General features: G+C 35.7%; 1 protein-coding gene and 1 long non-coding RNA gene across 3 annotated transcripts in view; both read left to right on the forward strand.

Moving 5' to 3' along the window:
* The first annotated feature begins 316 nt into the window (after window positions 1–316).
* On the forward strand, window positions 317–2,836 carry LOC126975398 (uncharacterized). The gene is made up of 3 exons (XR_007731716.1): window positions 317–568; window positions 732–1,354; window positions 2,493–2,836. It is a non-coding gene; the product is annotated as an uncharacterized LOC126975398 (long non-coding RNA).
* A 4,937-nt stretch (window positions 2,837–7,773) lies between these two features.
* The window catches only part of LOC126975385 (synaptic vesicle glycoprotein 2C-like), a 34,461-nt gene continuing 22,827 nt past the window's right edge, over window positions 7,774–19,407 (forward strand). The window contains exons 1-5 of one of the 2 annotated variants that reach the window (XM_050823259.1): window positions 7,774–7,904; window positions 10,729–10,880; window positions 13,362–13,507; window positions 14,925–15,072; window positions 17,551–17,713. In XM_050823259.1, coding sequence (XP_050679216.1) covers window positions 10,766–10,880; window positions 13,362–13,507; window positions 14,925–15,072; window positions 17,551–17,713 — 572 coding nt within the window. In that variant the 5' untranslated portion in view covers window positions 7,774–7,904; window positions 10,729–10,765. Of the gene's footprint in view, window positions 7,905–9,046; window positions 9,215–10,728; window positions 10,881–13,361; window positions 13,508–14,924; window positions 15,073–17,550; window positions 17,714–19,407 lie in introns of those variants that run through there. The other variant, XM_050823258.1, reaches the window with a different exon arrangement.

Here is a 19,407-nt window from a genome sequence, read left to right on the forward strand (position 1 = left end):
ATTATGTCCAAAACGCAATCTATTTATCGTGGTAATAAAATCTCGGTTGCCACCCTATTCTATTCTATTCTATTCTTCCTACTGTGGCTTCTGTGGAAGATATACCACAGATTTGCCAGAATCACGTTAGATTAGACTACCAAGCTTTGAGTATGTGTCTTCTAAGTTTAACGGTAATAATCGGTGTTCAGATTACATAAAGTTTAATTTTCTCATTCAGATATTATTATCTGAAACAAATAATATACATGCTTGTAAGACTATAAATGACATACACAAATAGAAATACTTAACTAATTAATTAATATAAGTACTAAATAATATATACAACTTAATCTTATTTATTTTAAAATATTTACAAAAGGAGTGTAAACTAGGGAGAGGAGACATTTGACGGAGGTTGGACGGGGGACTTCAGCGGGTATATAATTGTGCAGAGAAGATTGCATTAAGGGACAACTAAAGAATAAATGATCCATGTTTCCCTCATCAAGGCTACAATCACATAGAGAATGATCCCTAATTCTAAGTTTTGCTAGAAAGACTGGAGTGCAGGCATGGTTTAAACGTAAGCGGCATATAGTTGAGATTATTGTTTTATTATGAATCCTACATTTTGAGAACCAAGGTTTTTGAGAAATTTCTGGTTGGAGTTCTCCATAAAATTTGCCTTTTAAAGTTTTGGAAACTTGCCAAATGTTTGACCAACTCTCATACATCTTGGGTTTCAGGGTAGAGCACAAGTCAGGAGTGAATATTTCTGAATACTGAAAGGAACCTGAATGAGCAGCTGATCTAGCACAGGCATCTGCATTTTCATTACCAGAGATGCCCATGTGACCTGGAATCCAAGCTAAAACTATGTTAATTTTGAGTTCATAGCACTCTTTCAAAGTTTCTCTTATTTTGAGAATGATGGGAAACTGACTTTTGTCTTAAACGGATTTGAGAGAATTGATTGGAGGCAACTTTTAGAGTCTGAAAGGATAATAGAATTGTTCATGTTGTGAGACTTAACAAATAGAATAGCTTCAAGAATGGCGATTAATTCCCCTGTAAACACAGAAGTGGTAGGTGGGCAGCTATAACTCAGTATAATTCTTGTTGAAGGAATCCATACTGCAGCCCCAACCGGACTCATGTCTGTTTTTGAGGCATCCGTGTAGATTTTATACCAATGTCGAAAATCTGAGTCCATTATTTGAGAAAAAGTTTTATTTGCTTCTATAGAAAACTTATCAACACCTAAGTCTAAAATTACTGAGGGTTGGAAAGTAAGAGCATTGAAAGGCATAGAAAATAAAGGCAATTTAGAATATTGAAAGAGAGGGTTAGAGAGCTGAGAAAATAAAAGGTAACTGTTTATAACGCAAGGTCTTTTGTCTTCAGGTACAATATTATTATCATTGTATAAAACAGCTAATTGTTCTGATTTTTGGAGTAAGGGATGAGCTCGGCAGCCAGCTAGTTTAAAGAAAAATTTATTGGCAAGGAATTGTCTACGTAGTGAGAGGGGAGGATCCACACATTCTACTTGCATTGCATTAATAGGGCTGGATTTCATAGCTCCCAATACTATACGTAAACATTTAGCCTGAATTCTGTCCAATTTATTTAGACCTGCTTTGTTTACTGGGATTAAGAAAATAGTGCCATAATCTAAATGAGTGCGAATTATGGCATTGTATAGTAATTTTTGAGTGACGGGGTGAGCTCCCCACCAGACACCAGACAATGAGCGAAGAATATTAATATTTTTCTCTCACATTTCTGTGAGACATAATCAAAATGCTTGACGCCAGATAATTTGTGATCCAACCAAATACCCAAAAACTTAACATTATTAACAATTGGTAGATCAACATCATAAATTTTAATTTTAATAGGTGGAAGAATTCTTTTATTTGTAAATAAAACTACCTTACTTTTAGATGTTGATAGAGACAGTCCATGTTGTGTTAAATATTCAGAAAGATAATCAAGAGCATTATTTAAATGATTAGATGAATCTTGTATAGACTTATCAGAAGAATACAGGACAATGTCGTCTGCATATTGCAGTATCTGACAGAAAGGTGTAACGGTACTGTTGAGGCCATGGGTATACAGGTTATAAAGAAGGGGACTAAGGACTGAGCCTTGAGGTAAACCTTTCCAAACTGACTTAGGAGGGAGGTAAGAGGATGGACATTTAATAGTGATGGATCTCTCCATTAGCATGTTACATATGAAACGGGATAACTTCACGGGGATACTCAGCTGGTTGAGTTTACTCCTGAGTAGAGGAAGTGAAACGTTATCATATGCAGATTCTATATCAAGAAAAACTCCCACAAGGTGTTCTTTTCTGAGGAGTGCTATTCTAATGTCAGTTGTAAGGATACCTAAGCTATCTAAGGAGCTCTTGCCCTTTCTGAAACCATACTGGGAGTTGGAAAGGAGATTATTGGTTTCAACAAAACACTCAAGTCTTTGTTTAATCATGATTTCAGAAACTTTTGCAAGAGCAGAAGAGAGGGCAATTGGCCTATAGCTGGTAGCTTCAGATGGATTCTGACCAGGTTTAAGTAATGGAATAATTACCTGATTTTTCCAAGGTGGAGGGATGGAACCAAGATCAAAAAGGTTATTGATTATGCTAAGATAATATTCCTTGGATGTACATGATGAATTTTTAATGAAAGAGTATGGGATTCCATCTACCCCAGGAGCAGAGTCAACTAGGCCATCCAGAGCAAGAAGAAGTTCAGAGAATGAGAAGGGGGACTCTAAACTGTGAGTTGAGGCAAGAGGGATTGGGGGGATGGAAAATAATCCATATTTGGAACTGAAGGGGGGGACATCCTATCTGAAAAGGAATCAAGCCATACAGAAGAATCCACATTAAAATCACACACTTGATCACAAAATGAACCTCTAAATTTTTTAATTTGTTTCCAGACAGTTGAGGATGGAGTGCTTGGTTTTAAATTCTGGCAAAAATTAATTCAACCTTGTTTTTTCTTTTTTCTGAATAAATGGGTAGCCTTCGCCGCCACTTTTTTATAAAAAATAAAGTTTGACACGGACATGTTTCTATTGTAATTTAATTCAGCTAATTTCCTTTCTTTAGCAGCAGCAGTGCACTCAGAGTCCCACCAAGGAGTTGAAATCTTATTTGAAACAGGTTTTTTTAAAGGGAAGTTGTTGTCAGCACGTGTAATCATGGCATTAGCTAATTTATTATAATTATCTACTGCATTAAAATGGTTAGTGACTGGAAACTCAGCAATTTTTTTATCAAGACAAGAAGAATATTTAGGCCAATTTGCTTCTATTAATCTATATTTAAGAGATGGGGAAAAATTTTGGGGTGGAATTTCTTTGTCAGGGATAGAAATGATTATAGGAAAATGGTCACTACCATGGGAATTATGTAAGATGTTCCAAGAAAGGAGAGGAGCCAGACACGGAGAACATAAGGTGAGATCAACTGCACTTTTGGGATTTTGAGAAGGAGAAACCCTTCGGGTTGGAGAGCCATCATTGATAATGCAGAGATTGATTTCATCAAATACATCCAACAGGGAAAGGGCAAAATAGTCAGTGTGACTTGAACCTCATGAGGGATGATGAGCATTAAAGTCTCCCATAATAATAATAGGAGGGGGAATAGACGATAACAAAAGGAGAATATGTTATATAATGCAATCATAGTTGATTGCGGATGGGGCACATAGATAGATACTAAGGAGAAGTTCATTACCTTTGCTGCAACAATGTTTATACCAGGATGGGGATTAGGAAGGATAATTGGGGAAAAGGGAAGGGTGCGTCTTATAAATAAGGCGCAACCCGCACCAACACTTTCTGCTCTATCATCCCTAAGGCACATATAGCCGGGGACCCTGAAGTGAGTTCCAGGGACCAGCCATGTCTCAGAGATGGCGATGGCAGAAGGAAGATATTTATTAATTAGGTGTATAAGGCTGGGTTTTTTAGGACGTAGGCTTCTGGTGTTCCATTGAAGAATGGACACTGGGGCCATGAATTTTACCAATAGATAAGATTTGTGATAGTTGATGGGCAACGTTTTCTTGGTAATCAAAGAGAGTAAGATTGACAGGAGGGCCTCCAAGAGGTTATCATCCTGTGTTGATGAAGAAGAAGAAACTTGGTGGTTTAGGGCAGAGCCATTTGGGAAGGCTGAAGGTACATCAGCAATGATAGCTTGGTGAGCAGCTCGATCGTAAGGTTTACACAATAAGGGTTTGGAACGTGGAGAAGAAAATACAGTTTTCTTATAGCTGACTGTGGGAGAAGGAGTGCGTGTCTGGCTCATGTGTGCTGAGGAGTAGTTATGGGATACAGAGGGGTTACGGAGAATTTCTGAGTATGGCCTCATCACCTTTGGGCAACGATTTGAGGGAGGGAATTATGGAAGAGGAATATTTTTTCAGGAAGCACTTGACCATGGAAAGTTATTACTATTGTTTGAGTAGGTAACCAAGTAACTTTACCTTCCTCAATGACCTTTCTGTTGAATCTGCGAGCCTTTAAAATCTTACCACAACCAGTGGGAAGACTGACAGACTCCACAAACTCGTTCATAGATAAGTCCACAGGAACCCGGTGGACTATACCCATCTTGGTTATGTTGAAGTTTGGGATTGTTGCTGTATATTTATTGGCAGATAATACAGGGTTATCTAAAAATTTGTTTGCATCACCAGACGATTTGAATGTAACAGCTATTTTATTCCTACCGATTTTTTTTTATGCCGTCAGGGCAAATATTTGGAATTTTATGCCTATGCAGTAGTTGACCGAATTTGGTGGGCTTTATAGTTTGGCCTGAGGTAGGGTCTTCCTCGATACGAGAAACATGGATAATAAATGGACCTTTATCAAAATCCGTATATTGTTTAAAACCAATAACTAAACTTGGGTCACAAAATACATTCTGAATGGACGCCGAAGCCAGATCCGTATCAGTTATAGTTTTTTTTGCAGCGTTTTCTTCTGAGTTGCTTGTATGTTTACGCCGTTTTGACCCGGCGAGTGTGGGGATATCCGGAGGGTCCGGAGGTTCCGGGGGAGAAATCTCCATTATTAAACGGTTAGTATAATTTAAAGGGATGACTATGTTAATTGTTAATGACTAAGTACTTAATCTTACCAAAATAAAAACAATCCACCACCAATGAGAGAAAGGTAAACTTCTGTAATCAAAACCACCCTTCAATTGATAGTACCAGGGTCTGACAGGTATGTTTTCTTGTATGCGGCCATACTATTTTCCTTTATTATCTTGGTCTTTCTTCCACATGTCTAACCATAACTTTTGAATTTCTTGGTCAATATATAGGAGACAATCAGTCATAAGAATCTCTATAACATTTTTAACATCAACTGAATTAATACCTTCATATGCAGTCTTATCAGCCATTTCGTTACCTGTTATACCTTTATGTGATGCAGAATAATATGCAGTCTATCAGGCATTAATAAGAATACGCGAAATTCACAACTTCAAGAACTTTTTAATAGTAACAGATTCTTTAAGCTTAATAAAAGGTTTAACTAATATTACAGTTAATTTTAAACCTAACTATATCCTCTTTTTTATACAAGAAATAATATATAAATACCACCTTGAGCATATTCAAGTGGCCTTCCTATGGGTGCCTACCAAATCAGTGTGCACCTACATCAAACTTACATTCAACAGGTGTCAAATTATGACAATTGACAATTATTGTCATGTAATGCTTATACAATAAACAATGAATGACTGTTGAAGTTGTTGTTCGTTACGTCTATCTAGACTATCATAATAATAATAAATCTTTAATGCAGGCATAAAATCCCATATCAAAATATTTAAACGTACAAATAAAATACAATTTTTACAATTATTTAATTCAATCAGATAAAAGCAAAAAAAATACAGCTTTGTGTGCAAAGCTATTTTCTATTTGCTTCCCGATGTGTCGAGATCCTTCTGTGGTCAGAGCCAATGGGCTATCATTGGACTACGCAGGTCCTGAATGAATCCTCCAGGTGGTGGGCCAGTGTAAGTGCACACTGATTTGGCACTTTGTGTTTTGTTTACAAAATAATGGCGCTGAAATTACTTTATTGTATATATATAATAAAATCGAAATGAATCTACTCGAAAGTGAGCCAACCGCTTATCAAGAACCTTTTTATATATTGATTGAGGCTCTTTACGATAATACCGCCGTAAGGACTATCCGGCTAAACACCACAATACCGCGTTTATAGGTATAGATGACAATTATCCTGCCCGTGATAATAGACCATTCCCAAGAACCGGCGCTGGTTCGTATTTATAGTACGAATAATTATTATTATTACTAACCGCATTTTTAACCGATTTCAAAAAGGAGGGGGTTCTCAATTTAAGGGAATATTTTTATGTTTGTTACCTCAGAACTTTCGTCTGGGTGAACCACTTTTGATGATCTTTTTTTATTTGGAAGCAGTGCTTCCCGTGTAGTCTCGTTTTATTTGGTCCTGTTCTGACAATGATATCCATCAGAAAACCACATAAGTCTTAAATTTTCATTAAGAATTTGCGCTAATACGCTATACTTCAAGGGTAGTTTGTCGAGACTTTGATTAAGTTCTAATCATGGGATCCATCACAATGTAACAGAAATCCCCAATTGTTAGTGGCAAATTAACGATACATAGCAAGTAGCGACCAGTACTGTTAGTTCATAGTAATTTTATCTACTAAAAGTGCAATAGGTTAATTCAGAAACGTAGCGAATAACAGGTTTCATCTGGCAACTGGATTAGGCCAAAGAAGACGTATAAATTCTTGCGTGCATACATAAGTACACACACCCTTTTTTATATGTTTTCTTCTTAACGTTCTAGTTTGATATGAAAATAGTCTTAACAGAAAAAAAAACAAATCCATAAGTCAGATCAGCCTGTTGTCATCGATATACAATATGTTGTACCATAATATAATTTGATCGAGTTTGTCACATTTAAATATATTTTTGAATATCTGTTGGGTCTTGATTTATAAATATTTCATTGGAATATGTGTAGGCTTGTTAAAAATTTAACAGCACAGCATAAAATGATAATATTATGCGCAGTAAAATTATTGTTTGTTATATGCATAGTTTTATGTGATATACCAAAACAATTACTATCGCGAAATTATGTGCGCAGGTAGACAAATTTAAGCCTTTCGCGCAGTGCGTGTCTGGTCATAGTTGGATCAATATTTGATAAAGCTAACAAACACAATACTATTATACATTGTATTACGCATCCAAATACTATATAGTTTATGAAATTTATATATTTATATTGTTTAAAGACAACACTTTAACTTTAATAATTCTGTATTAATTACTAATTGTGCTCTGTGAAGTGAGAAAACCTACATCTACACTAAAAATAATATTTGATCAGTTCCGACTTCCGATCAATAAAGCTGTCTCTTTCACACACAATGACGTCAAATAAATACAAGCTGACCTTAACTTTGCAGATTTTACATAATGTACACACGTGATAATCTGCGAAGATAGATCTCATGACAATAGCTAGTTTGACTAAAGACAGAAATTTTTTCTTATCTTTAGTCGTTTAAAGTGATGTTTCTAATTATTATTATTTCACGTTTCAAAAAAGGTTGTGATATAACAGAATTCAAAAGTGATGTTTTTAATTTACTTTAGAAGCAGGTGTCATAGTATATTATTATCATCAAACTAAATCATCAATCATGCACAGAATTCAAAAATTTTGCTACACAGTTATACATTCACAGATATCTATTCACAATGTAATTTCGATAATATTTTAAGCACCCATACAGCTTTTTCTGCTTTTTAAAGCAGGCTATAAATAGCTTATTATTCAAGCTGCAAAATGTAAGTTGTAGTGAATTCAATGGTATTATGTGATTCTTATTTGAATTATGTAATTAGATTTTATGATCTGCTTATACCTATAAATCTTTTGCAATGAATTACTTTTAGATGAACCTGAAATGTATCTGTCTCGCTTGCATGTTTAACCTTTCCGCATCAGCCGTGCCCGCGGGCACTGGTAATTCAAAAAACAATGAGAGCGGCTGTGCCGCGGGGCACTCTTTTACCTCATCCAGTTTTCACCCTTATTAGGTGTACAAGATGGTTTATTTGCCTACGCAGTTATGAACGAGTGAATTCCCAAACACATTTCGATCCGTTACGATTCAAGGCCACCAATATTCGACGTCATAGCTTTACGGACAAAGCACTTATGTGTCCACTTGTTCCCGGCCGGCGCAGCGAGCGGTCGTTATCAAGACTTTACACGAAGATCGTTCTTTGTGGAGATTTAAGCTTAATTTTATAATTAACATATACTATTCATTACAAAAACATAAAAGGAAATAAATAAAACAAGTAATTAACAATAATAACAATATTTATTTTAAAATATACCTATTTTTACACTTTTTTTCGAATGAAAAGTCTTTGTGAAATAAAAAAGAAAGACAATATGAATAATTTATACATGGTCTTATAGCTTGTTTCAATAGCTTTCAGTGACAGTCACTCAAATCACCCTAGTTATAAGCATTTTATAACTACACGTAAAATAATACACACGGGGAAAATGCCGCGAAAATGCCGGAAGCTTGCCGATCTATAGTGTACAGCGAGATCCGGAGCGCGCTGATGCGGAAAGGTTAAAATAAAATTTAATCTACTAATAAGAATATGAATATAATTTAAAGTATTTAATTATACTTTGGACTAAACTTGTAATTTTTTGATATAAATTATTAAATTCAAGGATAAGGAATACATAATAATGTTAAATAAATTGAGTTCAGTTTTATATTTGTAGAAGTAATTGATAAGAATGATTATATTTAGATAAAAAATATATTGAGATAATACAGTAAACTTCTTTATTTTATTGGTATTTAATGATAAAAATGCGTAGAAAGAGATGTCTGTCACATCCCAGACGTCACAATGACATCTCATGTTTACAGATTTATCAAAATTACCTACAAATTCCGTTTTCTCTGCTTACAGTTTTTTAAGCTTGTTTCCTTTGTGTTTTGCTTGACTATAATTATTTTATTAATTGATAAAAAAATAGTGCTGTGTCATATTATATAAATGTTAGTGTTACAAAATTTGTAAAATCACATATAAATCTGAATTTTAAAGGTGTTTGCAAAGTAAGTCGTAGTGCATGTATGTTTCTTTAATCTATTTTACTATTTTAAATTTAGACCACTAGGATTCTGTATACTTATTATTTTCAATAAAAATAAACTCGATTGTCACTACAGTCTGTAAATACTAAATACCTGCTGTGTGATATGATGAATGGCCGATTAACATCACTTGTGATAAAAAGATACATTTTTAATGAATCTTCTTTCCTATGCGTGCTTTATGGTTAGCTTGGCTTGTAAATACTATCTATAAAACAAAATCTTTTACCACCTACTGATTATCCAATATATTTTATTTACTTGAAAATTTGCACACATAAAAGGACTGGATTTAACAATATATTTATAACTTCTTCTGCCTTATTTTCTAACTAGGACACATAGCATATAAGAAAAAAAATATATTATACTCTTCATGCTGAAAGCAGAAAAGTATATAATATGAAGAGATTCCTATTTAAGTAGCTTTATGTGTAAAAAAAAATCTCAGCCGAGTTTATATCAGTGTCAGCTATCCAAATATATCTTAGATGTGGATTGTGTGCCAGAATTGAAATCTGTGTCTTTCTGTTGTTTTGCATTTAATAGTTTTTAGACATTGCTTATATTTATAAACGAGATGAAGCTTGTCTAAGGTTTGTCTAACAGATAGATCATATTTGGAAGATTTAGATTGCATCATGACACATAGATGATAGCTGACAAAAATTGTGTTCCGGTCCTTTAAATGTTCCTTTACACTTCAGTTTATGTTGTGTTTAACAATTTTTTAGTTAAACACAAGCTAAACACTGTTAAAGAAAAAGATAAACTCTATTTTAGATGTAGTTATTGTTAGGTCACTGTTAAACATTATGTAATAAAAACATAACCAATCTTCAAAAGAAATAAATACTGATGGTATTTATAAACCTCATAGCACCTTAGCAGGTTATGGAAATCTACATTAATTACTTTTTTTACTGTTTTCTGCTTGTTTGTGTTAATTGCTATAAGTGGCATGCTTTTTAGTTTTATAATCAAATTTTTTAATGGTTTACCAAAGTAATACATTAATTGGTGATGGTATAATATCCAGCATAAATAAATTTTTTTTATAGAATTAAGTACTGTCTCATATATACTGCTATAACAAAGCCTTGACCTCCCTAACTCTGGTCTGACCATTGTAAGGTTTTAACATTTAACTATGGTCTTAACTTACTATGATTGTTAAATAAAGGCTAATATTAATATAATTTAATCATTCAAAATTCTTATTGGAAATAAATTTTACAATACTCAGTGTATTTATAAATTTATATTAGAAGGTGAAGTGCTACTATGATTTTAATTTTGAAAATATAAATAATTATCATGTTTTAGTAACTAAATAGTATTAAATTCGGTTTCTTATGGTAAAAACACTACAAATAACATACTTTCATAATTTAATTTTGATAAATGAAACTGACCTATTTCAACTTTAATAAGTCCTTGAGTTGCTATTTATAATGTGTTCTTTATACTTGCAGATGTGTCTCAACAGCAGAGTAATTGAGAGGAATCAAAATGGAGGAGCAGGCATACCTGGTGCGTCCACGTTCTGACTCAGAGAGCTCCTTCAAGCTCGGGAGCTTTGGGTCAACATCACACACCATGACATACACTGAGGATAGACTTGCAGGTCTTTTGAATTAAGCAATTTAAAAATCTCTCTTGATTTTTGGTTTTGCTTTGCTCTCTAATTTGCTACATAAGCTCAGGAGATCGGTCACCTTGAAGACAGTGGGGAATCCCATGTGTTCCATAGTTTAATAAGTTTAAACCATGAAAATCACAAATTTTTTTTTATTGAATTTCAATCATCTGAGAATGAATCGTGCAGAGGCGAAATACGTGTCGAATTTTTTAAAGACAAATATTGGCGGAATTATCACTTAAGAAAACTTAATACATTTGGATTAAAATATTGTCTTTTAGTTGTCTAGTGTGGTAGATATTTTGATATTTAAGTTATGCTAGAAGACACCAGCTGTAGCACAATTTGTTGTTTTAGATCTGTCCGTATATTGTTGACACCAGAATTATCATTTGCTTCCGCATTAAGTAGAACATCATATCTTCGATCGATTTCATGGTGGCATCATATACTGTCCATGGGTGATTCAAGAAGTGGTACTTTGAAGTGAGAGATTTCTGTGTTTTTGTTTCCACAGTTTGTTTGCCCTTAGTCTTAAGGTGGCTGTCTTTGCCTGTTCTTGGAGGGGTTCTCATGCATCCATTTGCTGCTACAGCCTCAATGTGTTGTAGACTCTGGAGTTTCGAGGGCCACCATACAACTGATCCATAAGTTAGGGAGGGCCTGATGACTAGGGGCGTGCATATCATATAGGCAATTAGGCAGTGCCTACCTCAATTTAAACCTAAATTAATATAGCACTAGTGTTAAAGTTAATTTACTACCTACGGTAAGCAGTCTACAGATTGCATATATGAAGAAAGCAGCCTTTTTTACAACTTATGTCTACTGTTTTTTTTTTTTATGGGATAGGAGGACAAACGAGCGTACGGGTCACCTGTTGTTAAGTGATCACCGCCGCCCACAATCTCTTGCAACACCAGAGGAATCACAGGAGCGTTGCCGGCCTTTACGGAAGGTGTACGCGCTTTTTTTGAAGGTACCCATGTTGTATCGTCCAGGAAACACCGCACAAGGAAGCTCATTCCACAGCGTTGTAGTACGAGGAAGAAAGCTCCTTGTAAACCGCACTGTGGAGGACCGCCACACATCCAGATGGTGGGGATGATATCCTAACTTGTGGCATGGCGTGCGAAGGTGGAATTCGGCGGCAGGAATCAGGTTAAACAGCTCTTCGGAACACTCCCCGTGATAAATGCGGTAGAAGACACACAATGAAGCGACGTCTCTACGCAACGCCAAGTGATCCAGCCGTTCACAGAGCACTGGGTCCCCGACAATTCGAGCTGCTCTGCGTTGCACGCGGTCAAATGGATCGAGCTGATACTGGAGTGCGCCAGACCAGAGATGACAGCAGTACTCCATGTGTGGCCGGACCTGCGCTTTGTACAGCGCTAGAATGTGGGCCGGCTTGAAGTATTGCCGTGCTCTATTAATGACGCACAGTTTCTGTACTGTCGAAGTAAAGCGCAACCACGACTCATTAGATCTACAGTGCCTACTTTTGGACCTATTTTTGGACGACTACTTAATACATCTTTTCCCAACTAGACCTTTTCAGTTTATTATTAAGGATGTTGCCCAGATATTTTACATGATTTGATAGGGAGGGTTTGGTTAGCTGCCAATCGACGTTCGTCAAACCATTCTTCTATAATTTCAAAGTCTGAACGAATAATTTGAAAGTATGCCGTCATGTAACACTCAATTCAACGTCATTGAACGTCAAAAACTACCACCGAAGGAAGAACGGGCGCAGGAAACTCACCGGCCTTTTTTTTTAAATTAAAAATATGGATTACAGTGTAATATCATACAATAAACAATGATAATTTAAGAGACCGAGGGTGTTCGCTTCATTCCCAGCCTGTGGTATCATTAAGAAAATCGTTAATGCGATATAGTAATCTTTCCACACAAACGTTTTTTAACAATTCATGATCATATTGTAGAAGCATATACATCGCCCAATAAAAGACTTACTAACTCGACTTAATCGAGTAGTAGGCAAAACAAGTTTATGTGTGTGTAAGTGAGTCTCCCTCAGTCGATTTGTAATGACGGCTTAGTTTTATTAAATACCCACAAATAATAATAATAATATTGACACACTTTTTACACAAATTATCTTGCCCCAAGTTAAGCATATATAGCCTGTGTTATGGGTTACAAGACAATGATATATTTAATACAATATACTTACTTAAACATACATAAATTCATATAAACATACATAAATACATTTAAACATCCATGACTCGGAAACAAACATCCATATTCATCATATAAATACTTGCACCTACCGGGATTCGAACCCGGGACCTCTAGCTTAGTAGGTAGGATCGCTAACCACTCGGCTATTCAGGTCGTATAATAACAATAAAGTGCTCAGTGTGTCCAACGAGGTTTTTCTAAAGATAAATTATCAAATTTCGATAACACAACTTAAGTCCCATTTTAACATAGATGCAGACGGTGATGGTGAGCGTGGACCGGCTCCGAACCTGCCGGTGCCTCCACCAGATAACGTGGAAGTAAATGATAGCGGAGAACTCCTGGACTACAATGACTCTAGCGTGCTGGAGCAGTTTCATGAAGATGCGTTGAGACAGGTAACACAACTAACAAGCAAATATATAAATCTTAAGTTTATAATATACTCTTACCGCTTTATCTATACTATATATAATATATATCTATACTATATATAATATATATCTATACTTATCTATACTTAATATTATAAAGCTGCAGTGTTTGTTTGTTTGTTTGTTTGAACGCGCTAATCTCTGGTACTACTGGTCCGATTTGAATGATTCTTTCAGTGTTGGGTAGTCCATTTATCGAGGAAGGCTATAGGATTTTTTTTTCAAAATTAGGGATCCGTAATAAAATTGCTATTTTGTAACACAAGGTGTAAAATCGAAAACCTATTTTTGCGTGCGCTGCAAAAACTATTGACAATAGAACAAAATGATGTACAGGCTATAATATAGGCAATATTTTATTACTTATAAAACTATCGCGTGAATTATACTTTATATGGCAAAACAACGTTTGCCGGGTCAGCTAGTTCATAATAAAATGCCTATCGAAGCTATAAGCCTATATTAGTTAAAACGTCCGATAAGATTCCTTATTCATAAACTTTCATTAACTAATACGTCGCCATAGTACGCAATGTTGCCATGTCGTACAAAAATCTTGATTTTAACTGATTAAACGAGGACCTGTCTACGGAAAGGGCACGAGCAGGGCGTGTAGTTGATGGTAATTGATACGCCATGCCCATAACAATTCAGTGCCGCTCAAGATTCTTGCAAAAACCAAAAATTCTAAGTGGCACTACAATTGCGTTCGTCACCTTGAGACATAATAGCTACGGCGCCCTTCAGGCCGAAACACAATAATGCTTACACATTACTGCTTCACGGCAGAAAAAGGCGCCCTTGTGGTACCCATAATCTAGCCGGCATCACTTACCTATTACACCCTTTTTATATCGTCCAACAAAAGACTCACAAAATCTACTACAACCGAGTAGTAGGCAGAGCAAGTTTTCATTTGTTTCCGGTGTTAATAGAATGATTATCATTGTTTTTAGAAAATTCGCATTTCATCTTTCACGTCTCGCTATTTAAGTTTTTGTACATTTCTAGCATTTTTTTTTATGAAAATAAGAGAAGATCAGGACGTTCAGCTGATCTTAATTGATACGCCCTGCCCATTACAATCCAGTACCGCTCAGGATCCCAAAAATTCTGAGTGGCACTACAAATGCACTCGTCACCTTGAGACATAAGATGTCAAGTCTCATTTGCCCAGTATTTTCACTAGCCACGGCGCCCTTCAGACCGAAATGCAGTAATCCTTACACATTAGTGTTTCACGGCAGAAATAGGCGCCGTCGTGGTACCCATAATATAGCCGGCATCCTGTGTAAAGGAGCTTCCCATTGGTAAGCATGCCCCGTTCTATTTGGACCAACGGATGAGCCACCACAAACAATAACTCTGCTGCAATTTTCAGGCTGGCTGTGGACTATCCCAAGGCAAGGTTATCCTGGCGGTGGGCTTGGCAGTGATTGGCTCTGCGTTAGAACTGTCCGCCATCACATTCGTGTTGCCATCCGCTGAGATTGAGCTCTGTGTGTTGCCACATGAGAAAAATTGGGTTGGTAAGTACTTAGATTAAAAATAAATATGCTCAATTCAAATAACGTTGGCAGAAACGGTTCCCTACAGACACGTTTCTGGGGATATGCTTTAGCAAATGTTTGGCATTTGCACTGCATAACAGCTGTTCCCGCCCCCTTTATTTATCCGGTCAGTTGGATGTCGTAATTTTGTAACAACTTTAGCTATTACTTTTTCTTGCATAATAAAATTATTCCAAAACAATATAATAATGCAATACAATCTAATTCTAGGTAAAATTATTGTTATTTTTGGAATCGGCGTCCTTCTGCCGCGGCCCCACCCTCGTTGCAAACCTACCTTGGCTGACACCGACTCCAAATATAACAATTATTTGTAACTAGAATTAGATTAATTAATTAATTGTATTAATGAAAGCATAAAAGGCATAAAAAGGCAATTATTTTCTCAAAATTGATTTCTTTAGAATTCTTTTTGATGTCATTTCTAATATACTATGTACTACTACCGCTTCGGAAACAAATGGCGCTCTGAGAGAAAGAAGTGCCGCAAGTAACTCTCCCAGCATTAATGTACTGACAATGAACTAAAAAGTAAAAAAAATAAGTGCGTATTTTTATACAATTTAATTAATCTAATTCTAGTTACAATTATTGATATTTTTGGAATCGGTGTCCTCCTGCCGCAGGCCCACCCTCGCCTTTCGCATAGTCGCGTCATGTGTATGTAGTTACAAACCTATTTGACTGACACTGACTCCAAAAATAACAATAATTTTAACTAGAATCGGATTCATTTATAAGACTGTATCACAATACGCAATTATTTTTTACTTTTTAGTGCATTATTATATATATTGTTTTGGAATACTTTTTATTAAGTTCGTAAGTTTATTTTTAATTTTTGATTTTTAGTGAATCTGAAGTACTGACTGACTAATAATTTGTCTAAATATGAGTAGACCTACTAAATTTTACAATGCAGCAATGAACGTAAGCGCATTGTAATTTGATTACAGAGGATAAGAAATTCTATCATAGATCGCACCCTTACTGTAAGTCGTTAAGGAGTTCTATTGATCATTATATTCGACAACAACAATTACTTGACCATAACGACATTAGGGTAGGTGACTCAAATATCCGGATAGCATAAAAAAGATTCGGCCGAGTATTGTTTATTTGCTCCTAAGAATTAAAAAGTACCGTTACTTTGTCATGGATCCCTTAATCAGCACCTAACCAAACTGTCACCTAACTTTGAATTTATATCCTTTCCAATAAAAAAAGAATCATTGAAATCGGTTGGCGCGATATTGAGATATTCGTCCGTTTGTCGCGCACGTGCTCATGGATGCCATTGTTAGATCTTGACCAAATTGCAATGGGACCAACACGGGAAGCACCAGCTTTCAAATAAAAAAATAATTATCAAAAACGGTTCACCCATTCAAAAGTTCTGAGGTAACGAACATAAAAAAAAAACATACCGACAAATTGAAAACCACATCCTTTTTTGAAGTCGGTGAATAAAGAACTTTGACTTTGAGTAAGCTTCTTAAGACGCGCTGAGCTCTTTATTTTGAGAGAATTGAATGACTGAGGGAGCGAAAATAATCACTAAAAGCATTATTTACTTTGATATTTTGGAAATTTTTAATGTATTTTTTATTATTAACCTCGCATTGAAACTGTCTTCGCTCGTCTTACTCTTACTGTTCGTATAGACTTATAATAATAATAATAATAATAATAAACTTTATTGGCAACATATTTACACTGCTAAAATAGGTCATAGTATATAATATAATAACTTTAACAAACAAGTAATTTTAACGTAAAATATTAGGTTAAAATTATAAGTTAACAAAATTATGAACTTAAACTATAAAAACCACTAAAAAATAATTAAAACAGACCTAGTAAAATTAAAATAAATAAAACAATTAGATTGAGGAGCAGTGCAATCACTTTAGTATTGCCAATCGGAGGCCCACTCAGTATACGTCGAGCCTTCAGAGACTCGACACTGATTTTCAGTAGGCACCGTGTTACGCAGCACGGACAGCGACTGCGGTATACAAATACTTCCTACATCTTAAATTACAATTTAAATACATAGACTTATGCCAGCTTCGTTTTTTTTAAACGATTATCGCAATAGAACAAACTACATTTTTTCTGCTTTTGAAGCGTATCTTTCAAATTATAATAAATTATTAAGATTATATTACCAGGCTCCTTTGCACAGGATGCCGGCTAGGTTACGGGTACCACAACAGTAATATTTAACCATTACTGTGTTTCGATCTGAAGGGCGCCGTAGCTAGTGAAATTACTGGGCAAATGAGACTTGACATCTTATGTCTCAAGGTGACAAGCGCAATTGTAGTGCCGCTCAGAATTTTTGGGGTTTTCAAGAGTCCTGAACGTCAGTCCATTGTTAGGCAAGTGTTAGTTTCCAAGGTAGGTAATAATGTGGTGACGTGGTTGTCGCAGTGATGATAAGCCTGATGGGTGGGTCGCTGGGGGCTGCAGCCTGGGGCTCGCTGGGTGAACGGTTGGGCCGACGTCGCTGCCTGCTGTCGGCGCTCGCGGTCAACTGCATGTTCGCGGCCATTGCAGCCGTCATGCCCACCTACGGCACCTTCATGATGGCCAGGTAACACACCCTACAGGTTACATACCTACAGGGGCGTGTATCCCATATTTATTTATTTGTATAAAGAAACTTACAGCTATTTATATTACATTAAAGTATGATAATGTATAAATATTACACTAACCAAAATAGTTCCTAACGATGCTTATTACATAGTGAAGTTTTAAGACTTATAAAAATTATTACAAAAAAAAATACAAAAGTTTAAAGAGCCAATAAATTCACTGATACAAATATAACCTTTAGATACCAATTTTTTTAACAAAATAGTACTTATTACATCGTAATATGTCTATGTGGTTATTATAACAGTCATTGTGTGTTCTGCAAGCTCTGATAAGAAATCTATTCTTACAATAATTAGTCCTAAAGAATGGCACTAAAAATATTTGATCGGTGGATCGATGACCTATTATTGGACATTTGAAGCAAATACGACTAAGTAATATGCCATTAGGCATAGCCTATCAACCATATTTGGATTCTAAATGACCTACACTAGATTCCCATGTTAATTCAGATAAATTTAGTTCTTTTATTCTATAACCGAACTTCTATTGAACACCCAACCATTAAGTTACTGTGTTTTGTGTTTAAAATTGGTAACAAGAAAGGAATTAAAATATAATGGAGAAATTCCAGTGTCGCGATTGTGGCGAAAATACGATTTGTTTACAGAAATTAGATATCTACGTAACCTTTTGCACAAATTTCGTTCGTAGATAAAATAAAAATTGTTTCTCTTAATAGACCAATACCAAATATTAGTTTAACTCAACAAAAAGGTAAAACTATGAGATATTTCAATACCAAGTATTACGAAAAATACACTTGGCAAGCTGGATGCCGCCATTCCAATTTATTGTTTTGCTTGACCTGCCGTTTATTTTCTACAACGAAGACTGTGTAGAATTATGTTGGTTATGGTGACTTGAACAATTCGACAAATCTTGCTAAAGAACGGCAGAAAAATGTTGGTAAGTGAACTTATATTTATGCTTATAACAGGAACTAAGTTTTTAAATAGTAAACGCAACTACGACTAGTTAGGCTTACAGTGCCTACCGCGCTGGAAAACCAATGCACGCCCCTGCATACCTACTAGCTGCACCTCGCGGTTTCATCCGAGTATAATACATACATACACTCGCGCCTTGTTCCCGTCGGGGTAGGCAGAGACAATAGAATGCCACTTGCTTCTATCCCTACAAACCTCACGCGCTTCCTCTACTTTCATTACTCTTTTCATACATGCTCGCCGGTTACGGGTGCTTCGGACCTTTCCTTTTCTCAAAACGTCCCCAATTTGGTCGATGAATGTTCTACGAAGTCTCCCGCGACCGACTTGCCCACACACACCACTTGCCTTATATATTTGATGAGTCATTCTTTCTTCTCTCATTCGCTCCACGTGTCCTAATCCGAGTATAAGACAAGAAATATGTATCTTGGACCAATTTAGTATATTATCTAAGTGATGAGATCTATAGACCGTACGTTATGGTGGACTTAAGTGTAAGCTAAGCTTAAGATTAGCGCGCACTCAAAGCGATATTTATAAGTACGGACCTCGACTCAACTCGCTAGGTTAGTCTGACCAAAGTCTTAAGTCCGCTCTAATAATAGATCTTAGACTAAGTCTTACCTGTTTCTAGTTGGATCAGGATATTCCATTCCATCCATTCTTCCTTTCA

This window comes from Leptidea sinapis, chromosome 35 (assembly GCF_905404315.1).
Source record: "Leptidea sinapis chromosome 35, ilLepSina1.1, whole genome shotgun sequence".
Classification (NCBI taxonomy): Eukaryota; Metazoa; Arthropoda; class Insecta; order Lepidoptera; family Pieridae; genus Leptidea; species Leptidea sinapis.